Source organism: Ochlerotatus camptorhynchus, unplaced genomic scaffold, assembly GCF_037179485.1.
Source record: "Ochlerotatus camptorhynchus isolate MF236.1 unplaced genomic scaffold, CSIRO-AGI_Acam_v1.1 ptg000015l, whole genome shotgun sequence".
In the NCBI taxonomy this organism is placed as follows: Eukaryota; Metazoa; Arthropoda; class Insecta; order Diptera; family Culicidae; genus Ochlerotatus; species Ochlerotatus camptorhynchus.
The window spans coordinates 135,808-160,872 of NW_027040507.1; the positions used below are offsets into that span (position 1 = coordinate 135,808).

Sequence of the window (25,065 nt, forward strand, 5' to 3'; positions counted from 1 at the left end):
GACACTCACATCTCACAATATTATTTATTAATTACTTGTTAGTGGAACGAGGACCAAATACTCGTGGCATGCTCGAGGTTAGGGGTAACAATTGGGAAAACAGGTGGAAGTTCTCGGGGTTTCACTGAAGTCCCCATACATGTCTGCATAGCTGACGTCTTACCGTTTCCAAATTAACTCTGCCATCGTGCTCATGTCCTCTTTCAATTGTGATGTAACTTCAGACTTCAAGAGCGCTATGGTTAGGCTACCAAAGCACCGTTGAATGTTTTAATATAAAATGAGTAACAGCAATAGTCAATTAAATTATATTCAAATCATCAAAATAGCTATTTTATCCTATCAGTATGAGTATAGTAAATAAATAGAATATTTATATATTAAAATTACTTACCGTACAGGAGGCTCACTTTTATATATATATATATATATCTTTATTAAGGAGACTTTCAGCCCTGGGCTGGTTCGTCTCCAAAAGGAGGCTCACTCTTCGGTAGACATTTTGCAAAATTCACGCGTAATGTTTGACATCGAAATAAAAAAACAATTGCACTTGAAACCGATGTTATAGCCAAGACTTACTATGATCAAAATAACGTCAAGATAAACATATTTGAAAATACTTAAAAATACTTAATGAGTATTGGAACTAAACTTTAGAGTGGGATGGCCCTAGGACTTTGCCCTTCTTTCAAGAAGTGCTGCACAGGTGCACACTAAATGTTCAGAGATTTCTGTTTCATCGTTACAAAACCGCCAAATATCATCATCGACTTTTTTAATTAGTGCTAGATGATATTTGGCTGGACAGTGCCCTGTAATTAGTCCTATGTAAGTACATAGGTCTTTCTTTGAGAGGCTAAGGAGTTTTTATGTGTTTGATACATTTGGCATCACAAACTATCTTGATTGTCGGGCTGTGACAGTATTATTCCAATTACAATCCATTATCGTCTTTTTCCAGTTCCTTAATTCCATCTTGATGGAGCTTGGAGAGAACCCACAGAATGGTTCAGGTCCTAGATATTGTTAAGATGATTCTTGTCTGGCTAGTTCATCAGCCTTTTCATTATCTTCTACTCAACAGTGTCCTGGCACCCAGTAGAGATTTACTGTATTGTTATTAAACAGCTGTTGAAGTAAGTTTATATTTTCTCTTCAAACAAACAATAGTGCATTCCAGTATGGCTTGATTTTCAGTCTGAAAAACGGTTGACCATCCACCCATAGAAACTAAAATATTAACACCAGGACCTGTCACACTAGCTCCCACGTTATCATGTTTTTTATCCATCAGTAAATAATAAAACTGATCCTGGGCGGATTTGTGGTCCTCCCACACTCCAGAGAGGGCGGTTTGGTTCTACCACATTGAAAAATCGACTAAAATTGAATTTTGTTGCCATCCAATCATTACTGACTGTAACTGAATGATAGCTAAGGATGTTACTATTGATTGCAACTGAAATTGGACTGCCTAAAAATGCATATACAGGGTGCGTGACGAATTTTTGCAGTAAATGGCATATTTGAGAAAAAATACACCAGTTAGTTATTCTAGCAATGAATTTTGTGCGATTTATTTTCTTTCGCAACATATGGAAGTTGTAAGTAAATTTATTCAAAAAAATTGCCTTCCCTTTCGACGACTGTAGTTAGACGCTTCCGGAAACTGCAGTATGCGCGTTTTAAAATGTTTCGATCCATAGATGTCATCACTGCCTTGATTTTAGCTTTTAGCGACTTAAGTGTGGTGTGAGGGGTTCTATTGGTATCCCGTTGGACGACGCCCTATACAAAATAATCCAACGGATTGATATCGGGACTGCTTGGGCGCCAAATTTCTTCCTCCCAAATTTACGAAATATTTTCCGTAAGCCATTTCTGTGCTTTATTAGCAGTATGAGCAGGTGCTCCGTCTTATCACTTTCCCAAGCCTTTTTTAATATTATACACTGTTCTTTCAGACACATTTACCGACCGAATTATTTCTTTCATGCATACTCCGGCGCGCAACAAAGCGACAACGGCTGACAGATTGCTCTCTTGTTTCGACATCTTTACGTTTACTCAACATTGTTTGTTCAAATCTTACACCTAACAGTATAAGCTATCCAGTGCTGCCAAATATATCTAAATCATGATGCACAAGCATGAGAAATTACTATTTGAAATTTACTGCAAAAATTCGTCACGCACCCTGTAGTGTGATAAACTGCACGTTTCCGTCAAATCGTTTTGGTGTCTTCGAACCACTTATTGCTTGCATCATAAGAAATAAGTGTACCGAAGACACCAAGAGGATTAGATGGAAACTCGCACTACAAAGCAGCCCAAGTATTCAGACACCAAGACGATTGGATGGAATCTCGCACTTTTAAAAAAGTGAAAACAAAAACATTTGTATCGATTAATTTGAATATTAGCAGCTTCGAGAACCTAGGGAATGTAATACTAAGTTTGGTTTACGTATATTTATTTCACTTTATTTCTTCACCAATTCCAAATGCTCGAACTTTCTTCTTAATTCCACCCATAAGGTTTTGTACAACGGTTGAATCGACATCATTTTCTGCTTTCAACTTCAACCATGATTTCAACATTTCCTGCTCCTTAGTGACAATTTTAGGATGCTTACGGAGTTCGCGTTTCATTATAGCCTAGTATCTTTCGATCGGCCACAACTCCGGTGTGTTTGGGGTATTGAGATCCTTTGGCACGAAATTGAAAATTCGTCTTGTACCACTCCAAAACGTCATTGGAGTAGTGAGAATACGCGAAAACCGGCCAAAACATTGTAGGAACGTTGTGTGATTTAAGAAACGGAAGCAGACATTCATGTAGACTTGACCATTTACGGTTGTAGTTGTTACGAAAGGCTTGCTCCGTTTCCGCACGAACAAATCGCTTGTCAAATCATTGTTGGTCTTGAGTTGGCCATAATCGGTCGCGGGCTCGGATTATGGGCAGTGCATATTAGTATAACAATTGACATCTTAAAAGTAAAAACTAAAACTAAATCTTATGTAAATATTAAGGGACTTTATTGTTGCAATTGAGAATTGCAACGATTTTTGCCTGAAATGATTAATTATTTCGTTGGACATTTGTTCTTAGTTTTCAAGTCTTAACATTAGAAATTCTATGTACCTCGAAGAAGTTCCGTGCGAAGAGCATGGAAATCGGAAGTTGTTATCACAGTAGGGGGGACCTTTTCCTTCTTGGCATTAAGCCGGGAAAGTTTTGTGGAATTTTGCCTGGATGATGGATCATTCTCATCATCCGTGAGCATATACAATTGATTGCTCAAATAAATTTCATCAGAAGGGGGATTCTTCTGCGTTTAGGCGCCATGGCGGCAGAAGAAAGTTTCTTCAAATCGACTTCCAAGCCGCTAACTATAAGTATAAGAATCCGAAGGATCGAAGAGGAATAAGAATCGAACAATGTAGTCAATTTGCAGGTAATATTTAGCACTGAGAATTACTGTTTAAATTTGTTGTAGCTTTATCACTGCAACTGCCATGTACCCATTAATGGGTAAAAAAGGACCCATTTTTGATGACTATATGAGGCTGTCAAATAATGGGTGAAGTTCAATTTCAAATAATGGGTACTCTTTTACCCATTTCTCAGAGCGCTTCGGGCGAGAATAATGAGTACTTTTTTACTCATTAATGGGTGAAAAGCAACTTAGATAACATCTTCCAGTCCTCGCTTCAGTCGCAAAGTGTCTTAACGATGTCGAATGGAAATTGCTCGTTTGAAAAGTAGGTATTTCTTATTTTATTTCTTTCTGCCCACATCTAAAAATCAATCTGAAACTTGCAGGGACAGAACTAGCCGGATCAGCAAGGAGATCCCAGGAGAGCTTTGGGAGCACAATTTCTTGCACGAACGATGGAAAGACCACTGGATGGAAAATGGTGAAATAAAGATATAAATATAAATAACGTTTTGTATTCTTAACTATTCATTGTGGCTCTTTCAATGATCCATAAATCATACAAATTCTAAAAGAAAAATTCTGGTTTAAGGATTTCAAAATTGGGTACTTTGTACCCATTTTATAAAGCCAATTATTATTTAAAAATGGGTAAAAAAGTACCCCATGATTTGACGTACAAGGTCTTTACCCATTAATGGGTAAAGACGTTTTACCCATTAAATGAGTTTACCTACTTTACTTCGAAATGGGCACTTTTTCACACATTAATGGGTACTTTCCAGTTACAGTGTAGGTAGAAGTAAAAAAAAAACACCAACTGGTGGAAACTAACGATTTTAAATTGGCTCAATACTTGACTAGCCTATTGGTCCTAAGCAAATCGAATAACATACCCCATTATAGTCTGAATTCTAGTACTACACTATGTTTATTTTGATTCGCTATGAAAGTTTGACAGATGAAATGAGGGGTTCGTGGATTTTCCCGAGGGGGGCGACTCTATCTAAGATGCTGGAAAAAATTTGTTTGCTGTTGTGAGATACGCGCACGCGAAAGAAGATTGATGAAGATTTTAAAGATTTCCTGCAAAAAGGTGGAAAGCGATATGAGTAGATGGCTTTAGATGCAAGAGTTTAAAAAAGATTTTTCGTTTGTGTGAGATTTTTCAACCATCCAAAATTGAGATTTAGATGTGTCGCTCCCCCAGCCATAATCGCAAGTCAGTCCCATCTGTAAAAAACTGGAAATGAGAAAACAGCGTTCAAAGATTTTTTAAGTTTTCTGATTCGACACTTATTTTGGAGGGATAAAATTAAAAATATACGTACAATGCGATAGAATGCATCTATGTTTATCCAAAAATGTCGTTTCATTTTATGGCCAAATCTAGGTGGGACTGACTTGCGATTACATTTAACGTCAATGAGAAAAATAACCGCAAGTCAGTCACAATTCCATGACGATGCTGCATTAGTTTAGCACAGAATTGAACAGTAGAAAGATACCATGGTCCCATAGAACGTTATTGAATGTTTCTGGATTTGTTCCGCGGGGCCGGAACATATTCCGGTGAGTATGGGTCTTTTTCAGACAAAAGCTTTTCATTATCGTGCCAAACCCACCATGCGATAATCAATTCACATAAGAATTCAAAAATAAGATCAATAAGTCATGATGACTGACCATGTTGGCCACACCCGGACATGTTCTGGATATCCCCGGGGAAGTGTTAAATCCTTTTTAAATCAAAATCCATCAAGCGATACATCAAATCACATGATAATTCAAAGCCATATCCATTGGCGGTCAAACTGAGTATCGTAAGAACTATATTGACCACATCCGGACATGTTCCAGATACCCTAGGGGAAGAAGACACAATTTGTCTTGACACAAATCTCATGATGCGATATGTTGTCTAACATTTCTAACATATTTTTTTCATAATGGGACTGACTTGGGGTTACTTTTTTGCTGTGGGACAATTTGACTTGGTATTGTTTTTCAATTTTTCTTGAACAAACCACCTTTTTTCAATAGCACATCTCAAAAAACATAGAAAGATAAAGTGAATAATGATGCCAACTCAAAATTGATAAAAATGCAGATGGGACTGACTTGCGATTACCGACAGTGCATGTATAGAAAACCTGTTTAAAATACTGAATTGTCAAAGCAGGAACAATGTAAACACACGTTAGATATAAATCATAACAATTAAGGCTGGTAAGTTCCTGTAGTTGCTGGAGCACCTAGGTTAAAATGAAACGTAGATTAATTTCCATTTGTAACAAAGTTTAAAAAATACTGAGGCTGTGATATATCAAATGAGTTGCAGACGATTGTATGCGGTTCACAACATTTTATTGGCAACTTGTTTATCCCAAAAGTGGCACATCTTACGGAGGAAAAATCATCGACCTTCATATCAAATTTGTAGCGTCTTAAACCTCATATCCAATATAAATTTGCGTCCTTTTTTGAATGTCAATACAATAATCGTTTACAATACAGACAATTGTTTCTAACTTGAGATTATCGAGCTAGGAAGGATTTCGTATTATGGAGATAAATCCTAGATTTTTATGGGAAATATAGTTAGTGACTATCGAAGGAAGCGACTCTATCTGATATACTGAGAGGATTGTGTTCTGCTGTAGTGGGATGCACGCACGGTGAGTTGATAGGAAGAACTTACACAAAGATGGAGCGCGATAAGAGTAGATGGACTGGATACGAGAAAGGCAACAAGATTGATTCAGTAGGTGTTATGTTTCAAATATCTAGGATTGATATTATGAGATGACGCCCCCCTCGGTAGGTATTAAAGCAGTTGTTGTTAATTATTCTGATACTTGAGAATTAGGAAGTGTTAACTGTATCAGCGATTTTTTGACCGGTCCAGCCATAAAATTTAATCAGTGATAAATAGGTAGGGTAAGGTGGGCAAGATGGGTCAGCTAGTAAATTTGTTAATTTATTTCATTGTTAAAATCATCAGGTTCAATGCAACCCCAATGATGGTTTGCTTTTTCAAACCAGCATTTGGGCTACATTAAGCCTATTGATGTTGACAATCAATAAAATTTTTAAATTAGGTAGATTACCCATCTTTCTCCGTAACCCATCTTGCCCCACCCCCACCTTACCCTACACAAAAATCATTTAATCAATTCGACAGTGAGCATTCATAAGGGCGAATACGCGATGATCGATTCTCTTCATCGATTTTCTCTTTGCATTGCTACAGCTAGGCGAAACAATTTTCTAGAATTTGTTCAATGCAGAGTAGTAACAGGTTGTATTGGCTATCAAAAGCAACAGCAAACGCATCGAGAAACGTTAAATCTAGCGAGTTATTAACAAAAGAGAAAATCGACGAAGAGAATCGATCATCGCGTATAGGCCCTTATGCATGCTCACTGTCGAATTCTCGATGAACATTTCAAATGGTACTATCTGCTTTGATCGATTCTCTTCATCGACTTTCTCTTTTCATAACCACAGCTATGCAAACAGATTTCGCGCTAATTCTATCACATAGTTTGATAAAAGATGTACTTATCTAGATTCCAAAACGTAAAATACAACAGGGAAAGGTTTTGCAGCTGAGTTCAAGCTGAACATTGTATTAGGTCCTAAGTAACATTGATCGAATATCTTCGTTGACTTTCTCTTTCGTTAATAACTTGAGCACATCTGTTTCTTGTTTTGTTGGTCATATTAGATGCTAGATAAAAACTTCTTTTATCGATCTGTGTGCCGAAAATACCTGAGAATATATTTACATGGCCATGGGAATACAAAGAGAAAGTCGACGAAGAGAATCTGTCAATGTTACTTAGGACCTAATGCAATGTTCAGCTTAAGTTATTGACGAAAGAAAAAGTTGATGAGGAGAATCGATCAAAGCAGATAGGACCATTTGAAATGCCCATCGAGAATTCTCCTGTGCTGTAAACCTTAGCAGCTACCGCAGATCGCAGTCTACAAACCCATCTTCATTGCCATCATTTTCTATCAGCAACTCCTTATCATCGCGATGCTTTTTCATCCTGTGATACAACACGTAGCATCCAATCATGCCCAGAACCAGGCTGAACAGAACTCCGAACGTAATGAAACCATTCCTCAACGAATTATCATCCACCGGTTGTTCTTCCAGCAGTTCTTCCACTTTGGCAAAGTACCAATCGCTGAACGTTTCCGCACCGACAAGTGACACGACCTGAGCTCTAACCATATACTCTCCCACCGATAAATTTCCGAAACGATATTGCTGGCCCGCTTGTTCGTGCTCCAGTCTAGTTATACATGCACGGCGGGTAAAGGGAGCTTTACTATTCAGAGCCGAAATTTCCACATTGAATGCAACAACAGCTCCATTGACCGCTTTTGGTTCCTCAAATGATACGACAATGCTGTTTGATTCCAAATGCTCATGAGTCTTTGGTTTGATTACAGTCAGCTCCATCGTTGGCAGAATAAGCGAAGGGTATGTACGATCAGAATATATGCTATAAGCACTACAGTAGCTCATATTCATGGAACTACAAGCGAATAGCTGAAAAGTGTAGTAGTGGTACGGCCATAGGTCTGTAACGGTAAATTGTGTTACATCAGAGAATTCATGCAAATAAATGCGATTTTTAAAATTCACGGTTTCCCGTTTCGCACGATGATGGCTTTTAGTACTGGAGTCAGCAGTGTCTTGCGGTGTGTTTAAAAAAGTATTGTACATTTTAGTGTGGAAATCGCTCGAAAATTGTACTTCAGCAATATTCTCATGTGATATGGATCGTTTCTTTCGTGAATAGAAATCGTTGTCAGGATCGGAAAATTCCGGAACGTCCAGGAAAATGCTATCATCAGAGCAACACATTTCCGCGGTACATTCTTCAACCATTTCCGGTTCCTTATATGCTTCTCGTGGATGGAGGCAGTAGTTGCGCTGATCTAGCAGTTTTTGATCATCCGGTTGAATGAAAACTTCAACACGATAGCTCTTCACTAGGTTGAATTCCGATTTGAGTATTTTCCAAGAGAAAGTTATTGAGCTATCCGTTTTCTGTGTGGTGAATACCTTCAACGGTTGGGTAGGTCTTGCGATCTTTGTGACGAAATATTCCACATACGATTGACCGATCTTTCTTTGCGTCACGTTGTGAACGTTGTCTGTCAGGTAGGTTTTGACGTAATATGCATACTTGGTCAAAGGCTTCAAGCCGGTCAAGTCGTGTGAGAGGAATTCTTTATGCGTTGATATATCCTTCATCTGAACCAACTTTGACTGCCAACTATACTCGGAGCAAACATCTCGTCCATCATAGGGGGATCTTGGTTTATCCGATGGGGTGAAGAAAATTATGTAACCCAACAGCGTCTGACTGACAGCCTTCTCGAATCTAGTCCAATATATCGTCACGTTCCTACTGGATAGTACTTCAGCTTTCACTCTAATATGTTCGACGTTGCATGACTGCATAAATCCATTGGAATCAACGTTAATTAAATCATTCGTGTTGTTGTATTTCGTGAAATTCTTCAATAATTCTATCTGCGAGACGCAGAGTAAGGGGTTGTATACAAAATACATACTTCCGGCAATTAATTTTAGTGGCCCAAAGTTCTCGTAGTTCCACAATTTTTGGAGGTTCATATTTTCGTACACCATGAGCGAATAGTTGCCATGTCCCAATTCCAACTGCCCATGAATGGTTTTTAAACCTTCCAGGAATTCCAACGAGGGTAATGTGTTCGAGCGATACACCTTCAAATATCCCATAATTTCCTCTATGCTTCCCAGCGACTTTTTCAGCTCTTCAACTAGGTGCGGATTATCCTCATTCATCCGTATTTGTAGCGTTCCGTTTATGATCTTACATCCTTGCAATCGTTCGGCATCAAGCAAATACATAATTTGAGAGCCTTCGCAAATTTTTGGACACTGCTCGTGACACTCATAGCAAGTATGGTTGGAAAAATCGGCGTCAAGTTCTTCTACGTCGGTCGCACTGTATCCAGCAGGACACTCCTTCAGGCATGAACCCTCGTACAGCAAACCTCCGCGATTGATACAAGTTGGTTTGCTTATACATCGCAGCGTTTCATCATACAATACTCTGCAATGACAAAGAATGTATTTGTTAAACCTGGAAAATTTATCTTATTTAGGCCAGTGAATGATTCGGCGCACCAAGATGTAAAAGATCCCGTCCTCTATTGTACCCTGTGAGATATGTATACAAGAAGCAACAAAGGTTTAAATAATTCAGGTACTTGGATACCAAACAAAGATTGAGTGTCTGATAAAATCTCAAATAAATTTTAAATCTAAAATTGTGTTGACTTTTGCTCGATTCATAACGTTTTGCAGTTTAACACTTCGAACACAATGCCTCCGGTAAAATGTGTAACGGCAAATTGGCAATGTTTGAAAAATCATTGATCAGCAATTTTTCACGTAGCTTCAACGTGTAGATTATTTTGAGTGTTTAGCCTCGTCCACTTGACAGATAGAAAGTGTTCGTCTCCGAGAAAGTTTCCTGAAATGACTTCATCATCAATATTTCTATACTTACTTACTTAACGATCCTGCGCACCTCCAGGGGTGCAAAGGGCCTTTGTGAAAGATTTCCATCCTGGGCGATTACTACCTTTGGCCTTGACCCGTGCCCAAGTCAAATTTCGGTCAACGTTCTTTTTTTTTTATCCATTTCGTTTATTTGGAAGGCTCAATCGCGTTAGCTTTACGGAGCCGATAATTCATTGTTCACTGTTTGTAACAAAATTCACTTAATTCTATGTCTAGTAGGAGTTGGGCCGATTACTCGCGGCTTACTCGAGGTTAGAGGGGTACATTGTTGAAGGATAGGATCAAATGGTCAACGTTCTTAAACGCTGTCCAGACTGGAGAGTTATAACATGTTATAACGGTTGTCAACTAATTGCTACACAGATACCACCATCAGGATAGCGCTATAACATGTTATAACTCTGTAGTCTGAACGTACTATTAATTTCACTGTTTAGGCTCCGCCGCCACGAGCCTCTGGGTCTGCCTCTGCTGCGATGTCCTGCTGAATTCCAGTCCAGTGCTTGCTTGCAGATTTCGTTTCCGCTTCGTCGTAGTGTGTGGCCGACCCACCTCTACTTCCGTTCACGAATTTCTGTCTCTATCGGCTTCTGATGACACAAACGATGAAGCTCGGAATTTGAGATCCAATTGTGGGGCCACCAGGCACGAATTATGTACCGCAGGCATCGGTTGATAAACACCTGCAGCTTCTGAGTGTTCTCCGCTGATACACACCATGTTTCACCGGCGTATAACAGCACAGACTTCACGTTCGAGTTAAAAATTCGGATTTTGATGCGTCGACTGATCTGAATCGCTCTCCATACATTTCGCAAACTGGCAAAAGCAGCCCTCGCCTTCTTAATCCGTGCACCTATGTTGCTCTTGGTGCCGCCGTCCGACGCTATCTGTCTGCCAAGATTTTGGAAGCTTTCGACTTTCTCCACTGCCTGCCCAGCTACCGTGAAATAGGAACGGTTTTCCGTGTTGACATCCAACGATTTGGTCTTGTTGACGTTGCTGGTTAGACCTGCTTCAGAGGAGCGTTCCACAAGGTCGTCGAGCTTACTCTGCATGTCAGAGCGCCGTTGTGCTAATAACGCAACATCATCAGCCAAATCGAAGTCGTTGAGATGCTCCATAGTAATTGCTGCCACAGCAAACCACGATTCGGTACACGGTCAACGGTTCCAACCATGATCTCGTCGATTACGATGAGGAACAGTAGCGGTGATAATATACATCCTTGCCTCACACCCGCGATTACCCGAATCGGGTCAGACAAAGCTCCGTTGTGCAACACTCTGCATGAGAAAGCCTCGTACTGCGCTTCGATGAGGTTGACGATCTTATCAGGGACTCCCTTGCGTCTCAGAGCGCCCCACAAGTTTCCGTGGTTTAGTCGGTCGAAAGCTTTTTCGTAGTCAATGAATACCAAGTACAGGGACTCTTGGAACTCATTGACCTGCTCCATGATGATGCGGAGCGTGACAATATGGTCCACACAGGATCTTCCAGCACGGAATCCTGCCTGCTGTCGTCGGATAGTAACGTCGATCTTCTCCTGTATCCGATTGAGGAGAACTTTACACAGAAATGTGAGAACAATACACAGTAACATGATGCCTCGCCAGTTGTCGCATACAGTTGGATCCCCCTTCTTGGGGACTTTTACCAAGACGCCGTGCATCCAGTCGGCTGGCAAAGTCGCGGTGTCCCAGATATAGACGAATAGTTGATGCAACATTTGTGAGGATAGCATGGGGTCAGCTTTGAGCATCTCTGCTGATATGCGATCGACCCCCGGGGCTTTGTTGGACTTCATACTTCGGATGGCTGCTTCTATCTCTTGCAATGAGAGCTTCAGTGTTCACGCGAGTAACGCGCCACACCCTTGGCGGATCATGCCGAGATGTTGATGGTTGGTTGACCGTTGAAACTTCGAGAAGTTATTCAAAGTGCTCAAACCAACGTTTCAACTGGTCCGTGGGGTCGGTGAGCAACTGTCCAAACGCGTCTTTCACAGGCATCCTTGGGTTCATCCTTGCCCCGCTCAGGCGTCGTGAAACATCATAGAGGAGGCGGATATCGTCAGTTTCTGCGGCTTTCTCCCCTTCATCAGCCAGGGAGTCCACCCACGCTCGCTTGTCCCGTATACATGAACGCTTAACTTCCCTCTCTAGAGCCGAATACCGCTGACGGGCCTCGTTCTTGGCTCCTCGGGTCCTTGCTCGCTCTATCGCGGCTTTTACTTCTCTCCGCTCCTCGATCTTCCTCCAGGTTTCATCGGTGGTCCACTCCTTCCTCTGAGTGCGCAGCTCACCCAGGTTGTTCTCGCTTGTTTCAATAAAGGCATTCTTGATGCTCGTCCACTGTTCTTCTACGCTACCACCTTCCGGAATATTAGCTGCGCAAGCCTAGAGTTCTTCGACGAACGATCTCTCTACTGCTGGGTCTTCCAGTCGGCGTGTGTTGAATCGCCGCCCGAATCTCTCCTCCCGCCGTTGAACCCACGCAATGCGTAGGCGGATCTCACCAACCAGGAGATGATGGTCAGACGCGATGTCAGCGCTGCGTTTATTCCGAACATCAAGAAGGCTCCGTCTCCATTGTCGGCTCTTGCAGATGTGGTTCTCTGTATATCCATCACGGGAGACCCACAAAACTCTGCAGGCAGCTCGCCGTTCTCACTCCTGGGACTTAGTGAAGTCCGCTGGCCGGACTTTGGAGAACACAAGCTGCCTTCGGGACAGGTACTTTTATATTCTGGTATGCGAGGTGAAAACGCTCCGCGACATCGTGGAGTTGGCTTTCTGCTTAGCGCCCAAGCACAGGCTGCGCTCATCAAGTGGGAACCTATCAATGAGAGAATAATCGTTGCCAGATTCAGAACACGGGTCCGAAACCTTACCAGGCGTTATGTACCTTCCTCCGGACCGTAAATCTAATTTGAGCTGCGTTGAGAACCATATCAGTTCCATTGGTGCTGTATTGTCCCGATTACATCACAACGATCTAGCTCTGCTATTTGGCGACTATAACCAGTCTGGGCTTGTTTGGAATATTTCCGCGAATGATCATCCAATCATTGACATTCTTCGGTTGTATATGCCTGCTCTTTTAGATGGTTTTAGCCTGCATGGTTTAATGCATATTAATTCTGTACCAAACAGAAACTCTCGGCTGCTTGATCTTGTGTTGGTGAACGAAGCCACCGCACTAGAGTGCAAGTGTCGCTGAGGCATCCGAGCCTCTGATACATCTAGACGCCGATCATCCAGCGTTGGAAGCATTCATCAATCGATCAGTTCCTGTTCTCTATGAAAGCACACACTAAGATTTTTTTACAGGAGTCAGTATTTTTTACTGGGTTTTTGAATTGCTGAAAAAGTCGGTAAAAATTCAAATGACCGTTATCCGTAAGGAATCAATGAAATCGATCAATTTTATTTTCTATCATTAAATGGGGTTAACAGAACTTAGTATGTACAAGTTCAGAACAAATTTTCTCATTAATAAATTTTCCACAGATTTTTAAACTTTTACCGAACAGTTCCGTAATTCAAAAACTCGGTAAAACCGTACTGACTCGATTAGTGTGCATCGTTGATGTACAAAGCCTGACTACGTCGCATTGAATCACTCACTGGCCCAGGTAGATTGGCAGTCGCTTGACTTGTGTTCGTCCATTGATGAAGCCGTTAACTATTTCGACGAAGTTGTTAGCCGGTTAATAATGGATTGTGTGCCTCTGAGGAGACCTGCTCCAAAACCTGTAAGGTCCAATGCTCGATTACAATACTTGAAGCGTGTGAGATCGAAGGCTCTTCGAAAATACAGCCAGGCCCCTAATCCATTCACCAAGCGATTATTTTCGTTAGCAAGTAATTGCTACCGAATGTACAACCGTTTTCTATACAAGAAGTACTCAAGACGTATGCAGACCAATCTCCGGCGTTTTCCTAAGCTATTCTGGACGTTTGTGAAGACAAAAAGGAAAGAGGATGGGCTACCGCTTGAGATTCATCTAAGCGATAAAAGAGCCAACATTAATTCAAGAGCAAATTTTCATTATGTCGTAAGTAACATTCGCACCGATCCGAGAAAAATAAAGTTTTGTTTTGATGACCGAAAAGTTATTCCTATTTCCAATTAAACACATATAATCTCATAGTGATAGCAATGTTTAACATATGTAGCCGGGTTTTAATCATACAAAGGCAAATCGCTAGCTTTCATGCTAAGAAACACTGGTTTTTGAGTCAAAAGTTATTATACGTCGTTTGGTGGCCCCTATTGTTACTTAAGTCAAAGTGTATTTACCAGGATATTCGGGAGAATTATCAATTACGTCTCCTTACGTGCAGCCCATTCATCATTTTAGGACCACCGAAAGCATCTTACCAACAAACAGTTCGATTTATTCACTTTAATAATGAGAAAGCGAAACGACGAAAGTACACTTTTCACGGGTTTCTCAGTGCTGTTACTTAAGGCAAACGGCATCTCCATAGAAATCGGGTGACTTAAGTAACATCGAAAACTATTTTGATCGGAAGGTGATTACGTCAAAAAGCAATTCGACTGGTAAATAAATTTAAAAATGGGATATGATCCTATATTCGGACAGTATATCAAGAGCAAATTTTCATTACGTCGAATGTAACAAAGGTAAACAAAGTCGAGCTATCAGTGTCAATCGATTCTCCTCCTATGACACTATATACTGTCCGAATCGAGGGGGACGACTCTATCTACGATGCAAAAAAGATTGTGTTTTGCTGCGCCTAGCTGCGCGCACGCTGAGTAGATAGAAAGAAGATTGATGACGATTCTGAAGATTTCCTGCAAAAAATTGATGAGCGATGCAAGTAGATGCGACACATGAAAGAAGATTGTTCGAAGATTGATTCGCTAGTGTGAGATTTGTTGACCATCTGAACTTGAGATTTAGATGTGTCGCCCCCCTCGGTCCGAATATAGGATCAAGTCCCATTTTTAAATTTATTTACCAGTCAAATTGCTTTTTGACGTAATCACCTTCCGATCAAAATAGTTTTCGATGTTACTTAAGTCACCCGATTTCTATGGAGATGCCGTTTGCCTTAAGTAACAGCACTGAGAAACCCGTGAAAAGTGTACTTTCGTCGTTTCGCTTTCTCATTATTAAAGTGAATAAATCGAACTGTTTGTTGCTAAGATGATTTCGGTGGTCCTAAAATGATGAATGGGCTGCACGTAAGGAGACGTAATTGATAATTCTCCCGAATATCCTGGTAAATACACTTTGACTTAAGTAACAATAGGGGCCACCAAACGACGTATAATAACTTTTGACTCAAAAACCAGTATTTTTTAGCATGAAAGCTAGCGATTTGCATTTGTATGATTAAAACCCTGCTAAATATGTTAAACATTGCTATCACTATGAGATTATATGTGTTTACTTGGAAATAGGAATAACTTTTCGGTCATCAAAACAAAACTTTATTTTTCTCGGATTGGTGCGAATGTTACTTACGACATAATGAAAATTTGCTCTTGATATAGTGTAATAGCAGGAGCATCGATTGACACTGATAGCTCGACTTTGTTTACCTTTGTTACATTCGACGTAATGAAAATTTGCTCTTTGAATTAATTTATCTTTATTAGGAAGGCTTTCAGCCTGGGGCTGGTTCGCCTCCAATAAAAAGAGCCAACACTTCTTTAGAGAAGTGTAACCTCCTGGCTGAGCATTTCAAGAGTGTTTTCAACGATTCAACGGCATCGTTAAGCCAAGTTGCTGAAGGGAGCAGAGATACTCCCAGTGACGCGTTCAGCTTTGATATTTTCACGGTCACATTGGACCTCGTCGACTCTGCCATCCAGAAACTGAAATTCTCGAACGCTGTTGGGCCTGACGGCATTCCATCGTCCACTCAAAAGATGCTCAACAGAGCTTTCCTCTCCGCTTTCAAAGCTGTTCAATATTTCGTTACAACAAGGTGTATTTCCCTCTCGTTGGAAATCTTCGTTCATGTTCCCGATTTTCAAGAAAGGAGACAAACAAAATGTGGAGAATTACCGAGGAATTACTTCACTTTGTGCCTGCTCGAAAGTATTCGAGATAATCATCAACGACGCTTTATTTGCCAGCTGTAGAAACTACATTTCTCCTGACCAACATGGTTTCCACCCCAAACGTTCGGTCTCAACAAACCTCGCTCCTTTCATTTCCCTATGCCTACGGAATATGGAGGCAGGGGCACAGGTGGACGTCGTATACACGGATCTCAAGGCTGCTTTCGACCGGGTTGATCATGCCATTCTAATTGCAAAACTCGAGAAGCTTGGTGTTTCTCATGGACTCACTAGTTGGTTTGAGTCGTATCTTACCAATCGAGAGCTTTGTGTGAAAATCGGGTCTGATCAATCGGAATATTTTTCAAACAACTCAGGCGTTCCTCAAGGCAGCAATTTAGGACCGCTGCTACTCTCCATATTCATTTTGATACTTCCTACTGGCTGCCGGTCATTCTATGCAGACGACGTCAAGATGTACGTGGTTGTGCGATGCTTCACTGACTGCCTGCGGTTGCAGCACCTGATCGATAGTTTCGAATAGTGGTGCTCTGGGAATTTTCTCACGTTGAGTGTTCAAAAATGCAATATCATCACTTTCCATCGCAAGCTAAAACCTATTGCATTCAATTATACGATCGATAACCAACCTCTGCAGCGTGTGGACAACGTTCGTGATCTAGGAATTACACTTGATTCTGCTTTGACATTTAAGCTACATTGCACGGATATCATAGCCAAAGCTAACAGGCAACTCGGATTCATCTTTAAGATCTCTGATGAGTTTCGGGATCCTACCTGCCTGACAGCTCTATATTGTTCTCTAGTGCGATCGATCTTGGAATTTGGTGTAGTAGTATGGTGTCCGTATGAAACAGTTAGGATAGCGAGGATCGAGTCTGTTCAGAGGAAATTCGTTCGTTACGCTCTTCGCCACCTTCCTTGGTACGATCCTACGAACCTTCCACCCTACGAAGGTCGTTGCCAACTACTGGGTACGACTCTCACGGGATTTTGGCTGAATTCGAAATCTATGCACCTGAACGAGTTCTACGATTGAGAAGTTTCCTGCATCTCGGACCCCGTGCAGCTAATTACGGATTACATGATCCAATACGGTTCATGTCTGCCCGTTTCAATGAATTCTTTATTTTTTTTTTCGATTTCAACTGCACAATGGAAACATTTCGTAAACGGATTCAACGTAGTCTGCTGGATAGGTGACGATACGGTTCGACACATGCAACTGCTTTCAATCAGCAAATTGTTGCAAAACGGTGAGTAGCTGTCCATTAATTGTACATCTGATAATTTTTGCTACCTGTTTCCTTTTTTGTTCCCGATCAACTCTGCGATGACGGCCTCGACTGATCCAAGGACAACTCCATGCCATAGGACGAGGTTATTTTTATTTTTTTTTTATGATGAAGACCATAGTATTATTATTATCCGGTGTTTATTTTTATAATTGATGTGTGATCTTCATTTAGACAACAAAAGTCCGATGAAGAGAATTATTAATAAATAAATAAATAAATAAATAATCCAATGTTATGCGCCAACCGATGCTGCCTGGCCCTCACTCTGCAGAACCATCTCGGGTTCCATTTGATCTTACAAGGAACATCGACTGGCAGAAATATGCAACGGCGGTGACAATCGGTGTCGAATCAATAGATGCGCTTCCACCATTGGAAGAATATCGATTCCTAGCCGATTTGATTTACAAAAGCTCACTGGAAGCACAAAAAAGAAAAGTTACAAGTGCACCCTTTAAAAGGAGACCAGCCACACCTGGTTGGGACGAAGAATGCACAAAATTGTATGTAGAAAAATCTGATGCTTTCAAAGCTTTTCGTAGACACAAAACCTCCACTTACTTCGAGGAATATTCAAAGCTTGAGACAAAGCTGAAACAATTAATCAAAGCAAAAAAACGCGGTTATTGGCGCAATTTCGTCGAGGAACTCTCACGAGAAACCTCAATGAACACCTTGTGGAGGGTGGCTCGCAACATGCGTAACCGCTCATCTTTCAATGAGAGTGAAGAATGCTCCAACCGATGGATATTCGATTTCGCTAAAAAGGTCTGTCCGGACTCAGTTCCAGCACAAAATATTCTTCGACAAGCGTCTCCTAGCGGCGGCTCTCTGGATAGACCATTCTCAATGCTGGATTTCTCTATGGCTCTTCTTTCATCGAACAACTCCTCACCGGGAAGCGATATGATTAAATTCAATCTTCTGAAAAATCTCCCAGATATCGCTAAAAGACGCTTGCTAGATTTATTCAATTCCTTGCTAGAAAACAACATTGTACCGCCTGAATGGAGACAGGTCAAAGTAATAGCCATTAAAAAACCTGGCAAATCAGCGTCTGACCATAACTCATACCGTCCGATTGCTATGCTTTCGTGCATTAGGAAATTGTTGGAGAAAATGATCCTTCGGAGACTCGATCACTGGGTCGAATCAAATAAATTGCTATTAAATACACAGTTTTTGTTCCGCAAGAGCAAAGGAACAAACGATTGTCTAGCGCTGCTTTCCACAGATATTCAACTGGCCTTTGCGCACAAGGAGCAATTGGCTTCAGTATTCTTGGACATTAAGGGGGCTTTTGATTCAGTTTCCTTTGAAATTCTGTCAGACAATCTGCACAGATGTGGACTTTCTGGAATTTTAAATAATTTCTTGTACAATTTGTTGTCAGAAAAGCAAATAAACTTTTCTCTTGGAAAACTGACAACTTCCAGAATTAGTTACATGGGCCTGCCCCAAGGCTAATGTCTCAGCCCTCTTCTTTAAAACTTTTATGTCAAAGATATCGACAACTGTTTGGCAGAACAATGCACGCTTAGACAACTTGCAGATGACGGTGTGGTTTCCGTAAGAGGTCCACATGCCGTGGAGTTGCAAGGACCATTGCAAAATTCCTTAGATAACTTGTCTTCTTGGGCTATGAATCTAGGGATCGAATTCTCGCCGCAGAATTCCGCAGGTACCCAGCCCAAATGCAGCTTAATCTTTTGGGCAGAAACATAACCCAATCATTGTCTTTTAAGTACCTTGGGGTCTGGTTTGATTCAAAGTGCACTTGGAATGCCCATATTACGTATTTGAAGCAAAAATGTCAGCAGAGGATCAACTTTCTCCGTTCAATTTGCGGCACATGGTGGGGTGCTCATCCGGGAGACCTCATAACGCTTTATAAAACAACTATTCTCTCTGTTCTAGAGTACGGCTCTTTCTGCTTTCTCTCGGCAAGAAAAAGTCACCTAATAAAATTGGAACGAATTCAATATCGTTGTCTGCGTATTGCTCTAGGCTGTATGCACTCAACGCATAACATGAGTCTCGAGGTTTTGGCAGGAGTAACACCCCTCCAGAACCGTTTCTGGGAGCTCTCTCTCAGAATACTAATCAAATGCGGAGTGACGAACACACTTATAATTGCTAATTTTGAAGAAATTCTTGGGCTGAACACACAATCTCGATTTATGAGAATCTACCACCACTACCCAGACAACCAGAAGTCGTATAACAATGTACAATTAATTGATAACTTCTTCAAGTTGAAATCAGCGACCTCTGGACGATCCAATTTCAGGATGGAACTGATATTCGATTACTTTGCTTAATGAGACAAACTGACTTGATGTTGTTTTCACATTTTTCATGATCAAAGTCCGTAGTTTAATCACGTAATATGTAAATAGATGCCAATTGATAGTGGATAACGTTATCTTAAAATTGACGAAAATCCATATGGGACTGATATGTGATTATAGGCAGTATACCTCTCTTAAACAAAAATGTTTACTACTCAAATAAAGTACTCAAAACATGAAGATACATTCTAGAAGACATCAAAATGCTACACTCAATAGTTTCGTCGCAAATAGTCAGGCCCAACTTTCTTTGATTTCGTCCCACTGTGGGACGTAGAGAAAATGAAACTCCTGCTGCAAACACTGAGCAACACGTCCTGTTGCGTAATTAGTTAGCAGTAGGGGTATGCGGTATTTTTTTCACCTTATTGTAAACGTGCGGTTCTGTAAGACCATATGAATTAAAATGTTTGCATAATTTGCTTCAAAATTTTCCGGAATCATAAATTTAGCGGACCAATTTTTGTCTAACGATACGAAACGACACGAAACGACACGAAACGAAATTTGCCATTTCCGGCAATAACGATCAGAACCAGCAAATATTTTATTCAACTGAGAGATCTGGCCCTCAATACCATTTTCTGCATATTCAACTTCCAGAATTCTGCTGTTCTGTACAATCCCGTCTTATACCACCTAGCAGTGTACCCGATAAAAGCCACAGTGGTGAAACAAAATTTATTCTTAAACGGCTTCTATGGATTCTGTCTTTAAACTTGAGGTCGTACACAATCAAGCTTAAACAATAGACAAAGGTGAATATCAACAAATTGTATGCGCCCAACCGTTCACTTTCCTCTATTGCACTAGGAAATCAAAACTTACTTTCCTTCAGAACACTTCTCAACGCAGCGTTTGCCTTCTTTAAAACCACGACAAACACGGCAACCGGTATCCTTTCGATTGACGCAGCCACCGAGACATTGTTCGTGACATTTGATGGTACCTGGGGAATATGTTTCTTTAATTGTTCATTACACCTTAATTCAAATAACAAATCCATGCATCCAATCGGTGCCGTGTGCGCAAGACCATCCATGCACTGTGCAGTGTGCTTCGTTCAGGTATTGCCTTTGCTACCTGTAAAATCGTAACCGGTGTGAAACCGTTGGCAAGCTACTCTGCTCCAGCAGTATGGCCTGGGACACCCGAGGCATAAATCCGTCCTGTTGTTGTTGCACTCCACCAACTTCTCCGGCTTGTCAAATCGGTTCAGATCGAGCGAACGGTTGGATCTGCGCGTGATGCTCGGCCAGTCTATCTGTAGGCGAATTTTGTATTTAAAATTCTACTATACACTATTTAACATTAATCGAACGAACTACTGACCGTATCGGTGTAGCACAGTCTAGGGCAGTGTTGTGCGTTAACGAACCCATCTTCGATGGCGAGTAGGTTCTTCAAGCCAATCTATTGAATATGAAATCGTGTAATGTAAGGTATACGGTCTGCAACTGATTGCAACAACCTTTCAACCCATACTAACCTCAGTCAGATGTGGCATATCGTAGAAAATCAGCGCGTAATTGAAGAACACCGTCCTGCCACGAATTACCATCAGATTCGGAAACAGTTCCCGTAGCGAGACGAGGTTGTACACGTGAAAGAACATCACGTATCCAGTCACTTCTCTACGGAGAGTAGAAAGCACATGAAACGGGAATCTTCAGAAAGTAATAGTTCTCCGTTTGATTGATTTGAGTTAATTGATATATTTTCGACCTTCTTTCGACCACTGATCGGTGCCTAACTTATAGTGTAAATGGAGCTTTTGTTCCTGTCATGATTTCTGTGTACACATAATACAATCTACATCTTATTCTTTGTTATACTACATAACCACGAAATTCAGTATGCAGGTAAAAAAAAAACGCGACGCGTAAATAATTTATATTAATAGATGCGTTCTTTTCGCTCGCCTAATCCAACAATCTAGATTCAGTATATCTTTTAAAATAAAAGAACAAACAATAAGTAGTCAATCTAACATTAGTAAATGGTACATATTGATAGGGTCAAGTATCACATTCATACTTAAGAATAATATGATCGATTGGAAAAGTATTTACTACAACAGAGACGCGTATAGAGAGAATATGTTGATGGAATTGGGGTTGTATCAGGTCCGCTTTGAATCTCGTACGCATTGCTTATCGGCTACAAAAAGAATGGAATTATTCTGTATTTGATAAAAGTCCCTCAGTAAAAATATCGCTTGCTATACTTGGAAAACTTGTTTTGCACTATTCTAGCGAAATCATGTCTATTGGTTTCCTTAACTGAACATTTCCACCCGATATACTCTTGATATGCACAGGCTGATTCTAACGTGACAGATTATTTACCTCAATTGAGTTAGATTATACTTCTGAAACTCCTGGTGCGAAACTCGTTCGATCAGAACTAGCTGCAAGTAGCCCGTAATCACGGTGCAATTTTCGATCCTGCGCAATCGGGCGAGATTGTTCCGTATGTCTACATTGTGACAGTTTGGTACATTATCGTCGGTGTATTCTTCAACGGCATTTTGTTGCTGAGCCTCGGCTAAGCCTTCTGCATCGCTGCGAGATCGTTTTGGAATTACTAGTGGCATCGTGAGAAAAATCACCACATACACATATAGATACAGGCTTGCCATAACGATTGCTTCTTCTCTCTTGTCATTAAACTAGTTACATTTGAACATGTTTTCGTTTAACACTCGATATAGGTTTTGATTATTCAATCACTTCTGCTATCCGATGCGTATCGCATCTTCCGAATAAATCTACTCCGAAAGATAACTAGATTACACTTTCTTCCTACGGTACTTTATACAAACACTTTATAGCAACTATACACACATTGGTTCCTACCTACTGCGGGTGGACGATTTTGTGAATCAATGATTGTCCAAACAACAAACGAGAAACAGTGCTCAATCGATCATCGCGACGACATGGTTACCGGAGAACTGTGCACAACGTCCAAGAAAGCAGATATAATATAGTTGGTGATGCTCTTTTTTCTGCTCCTGCTGCTGAACGTCTCATGTCTCGCCGTCTATACGGTCCGTACGCAAAGTGAGAATCGAGAAGCAATTATACACACGTTAAATTGCTTCACCCCTGGGCATCAGCTCTAATTCAATTAAACTTGTCGCCCTCCTGGACGAAGAGTCTACCGGACCGCACGGGACACAAGGTGCATGACTATGTGCACAGAACAGAAGGGGGAAGTGCAAACAAATCTAACGTCACTTTTCAAATAGACCAATCTACATCGATTCTCTTTATCGACTCTCTCTTTCGTCAATAACTCGGCTCCAAAAACATGTTCAGCTGTTCTTATCGTCCAATACGCTTAATAATGCGTTCGTTTAGCAGACTATTTAGTTATTAACACTCCGAACAAGATGCCTCCGGTAAAATGTGTAACAGCAATGTTTGAGAAATCATTGCTCGGCATTTATCTATAGGTTTAAATCTATTGATACCGAATAAATCTTTTAAGTAAGGGAAATGGCTCTAATGTTGGCCTATGGATCTAAGATTGGGCCCATCGCTAAAAATCTGCTATTTATCAATTTTATCTAGTTGAACGCGTCATTTGGACGGTATTAATGGATATTTTTGGTCGCTATCGAAAATTTAGTATGTCGAATTTATGTATGGGCCCAAATTAGGGGTATTTAGGCCGACATTACATCCATTTCTCCTATATAGTTTCAAATGGTGCCAATATATTTGAAATTCATCACTAAATGGTTGAACTATGATTTTTAAAACATTGAGAGTTTTCCGTTACACATTTTACCGGAGGTATCGTGTTCGGAGCGTTAACGAAAGAGAGAGTCGATGAAGAGAATCGATCAATGCAGATTGGTCTATTTGAAAAGTGAATCGAAAATTGGACCGTTTTGGTGCTCACTAAACGATGCGTTGGGGCCAGGGGTTGAAACTGTTGACGTTTTTTACTACACTCGCTTTGTTGTCCTGCGCGACAGTCTGTTTGTTTTCGTACCCTCATGCTCTACCGTCGTCTCTCTTACACAACGCAAACGGTAGAACAACATTCGAGCAAAAAGAAATTTTTTATTTATCAAATAAATTTTATAAAATTTAGAATTATCAAATAACTATCATATGACATGTGTGATTTCGTTCTAATTCCTCAATTTGGTGTAAATTATGCAGGTTCTGATCAGAAATGCTATTACTATGACATCGTTGCTTGCTATTTTCAGAATTCACACAAGCACAGCATCAGCAGCTCTTATTATGGGAAAAACTAAAATATTTACATTCGTGACGGTCTTCGCCGACAATGTCGTATGACAGAGCCTTTTATATGACATTTTAGTTTGGTACTATAATTTGATAGCTTGTTTTGCAAGTGTCGGAAGCAAAGGCAGTCGATTATCACAGAAAATGTGTCGCCTACGGTGACCGCTTACAAGACTGGTTGGGGCTTTCTATGCGCACTCACACACTGCAGGCAGAAGATGCCTTCTACCGCTAGGTGCGCTAGTGTTCGCCAATGGAAAGTGGAGCCACTTTCTGATCCAAAGTTCCACTTCTGTTCTGTGCTATGTGCGTTGGTTGGCGTTTGTCCACTCGAAATTGATGTACGGATTTATGAAGAATATGCTTTTCCATCTATCAAACTGTAGTTCATTTTTATGGACTAAAAATAAAACAAGTACGCCAGACGTTCACTAACTGAAATGCATTTTATGTTTCAAATCGGCTGTCAACTGCACTTAAAATGCATCAATGTTCATTCTCGTGTTCATTTGGCATTCATGGCAATTTGAAATGCTTAAATTTGACCGATAAATGGCCTTTAACTGAAACTTCTTTCCGTTAGCGGACTTTCAGTCAAAAGATGTTTCAATCAGTGGTGTTTCGTAACCTAACTTTTTACCTGTTCAACGACTTTGAAAACGTAATTTAGAGCTATAACTACAGTCTCCCCCAGAAGAGCGCGAGTAATACGTAATGGAGTACACGTAGCATATATGATTTGACCTAATAGGGACCAACATGGAATATCTCGCGAGCCTGGACATACAGAAGGTTACTGTCTTCGGCAAAGTTGTTCAGTGGATCAAGATCTTATCGTTGGTGAACAGAAGTTTGGAATTTTCGCACTACGCGGTGCTAGTTTGCATGAATTAGTGATTTCCTTGTATTTGTGATATCTTGAAATCCTTGCCATCTAGGATGTTGCTTTTTTCGGCGAAATTGTTCAGTGGATCAAGACGTTATCGTAGGTGGACAGAAGTTTGGAATTTTCTCACTAAGCGGCGCTAGTGTGCATGAA

At 40.7% G+C, this 25,065-nt stretch overlaps 1 protein-coding gene across 1 annotated transcript; it reads right to left on the bottom strand.

Moving 5' to 3' along the window:
- Positions 1-6,893: 6,893 nt before the first annotated feature.
- On the bottom strand, positions 6,894-22,408 carry LOC135701911 (insulin receptor). Its single transcript, XM_065222862.1, has 6 exons — positions 22,107-22,408; positions 21,248-21,392; positions 21,091-21,171; positions 20,842-21,022; positions 20,587-20,707; positions 6,894-9,570 (listed from the first exon to the last, which is right to left on the bottom strand). Exons 1-6 carry the CDS (start codon positions 22,397-22,399, stop codon positions 7,419-7,421), a joined length of 2,973 nt encoding a protein of 990 aa, XP_065078934.1. The 5' UTR covers positions 22,400-22,408; the 3' UTR covers positions 6,894-7,418.
- Positions 22,409-25,065: the final 2,657 nt, after the last annotated feature.

Excerpts from the sequence above, each read along its gene's own strand:
- LOC135701911 (XM_065222862.1), bottom strand. The coding sequence starts at position 22,399 with ATGGCAAGCCTGTATCTATATGTGTATGTGGTGATTTTTCTCACGATG. Across the intron at positions 21,023-21,090 it reads GACTGTGCTACACCGATACG|ATAGACTGGCCGAGCATCAC; the intron begins GTCAGTAGTTCG and ends ATTCGCCTACAG. Across the intron at positions 20,708-20,841 it reads CACCGGTTACGATTTTACAG|GTACCATCAAATGTCACGAA; the intron begins GTAGCAAAGGCA and ends CATATTCCCCAG.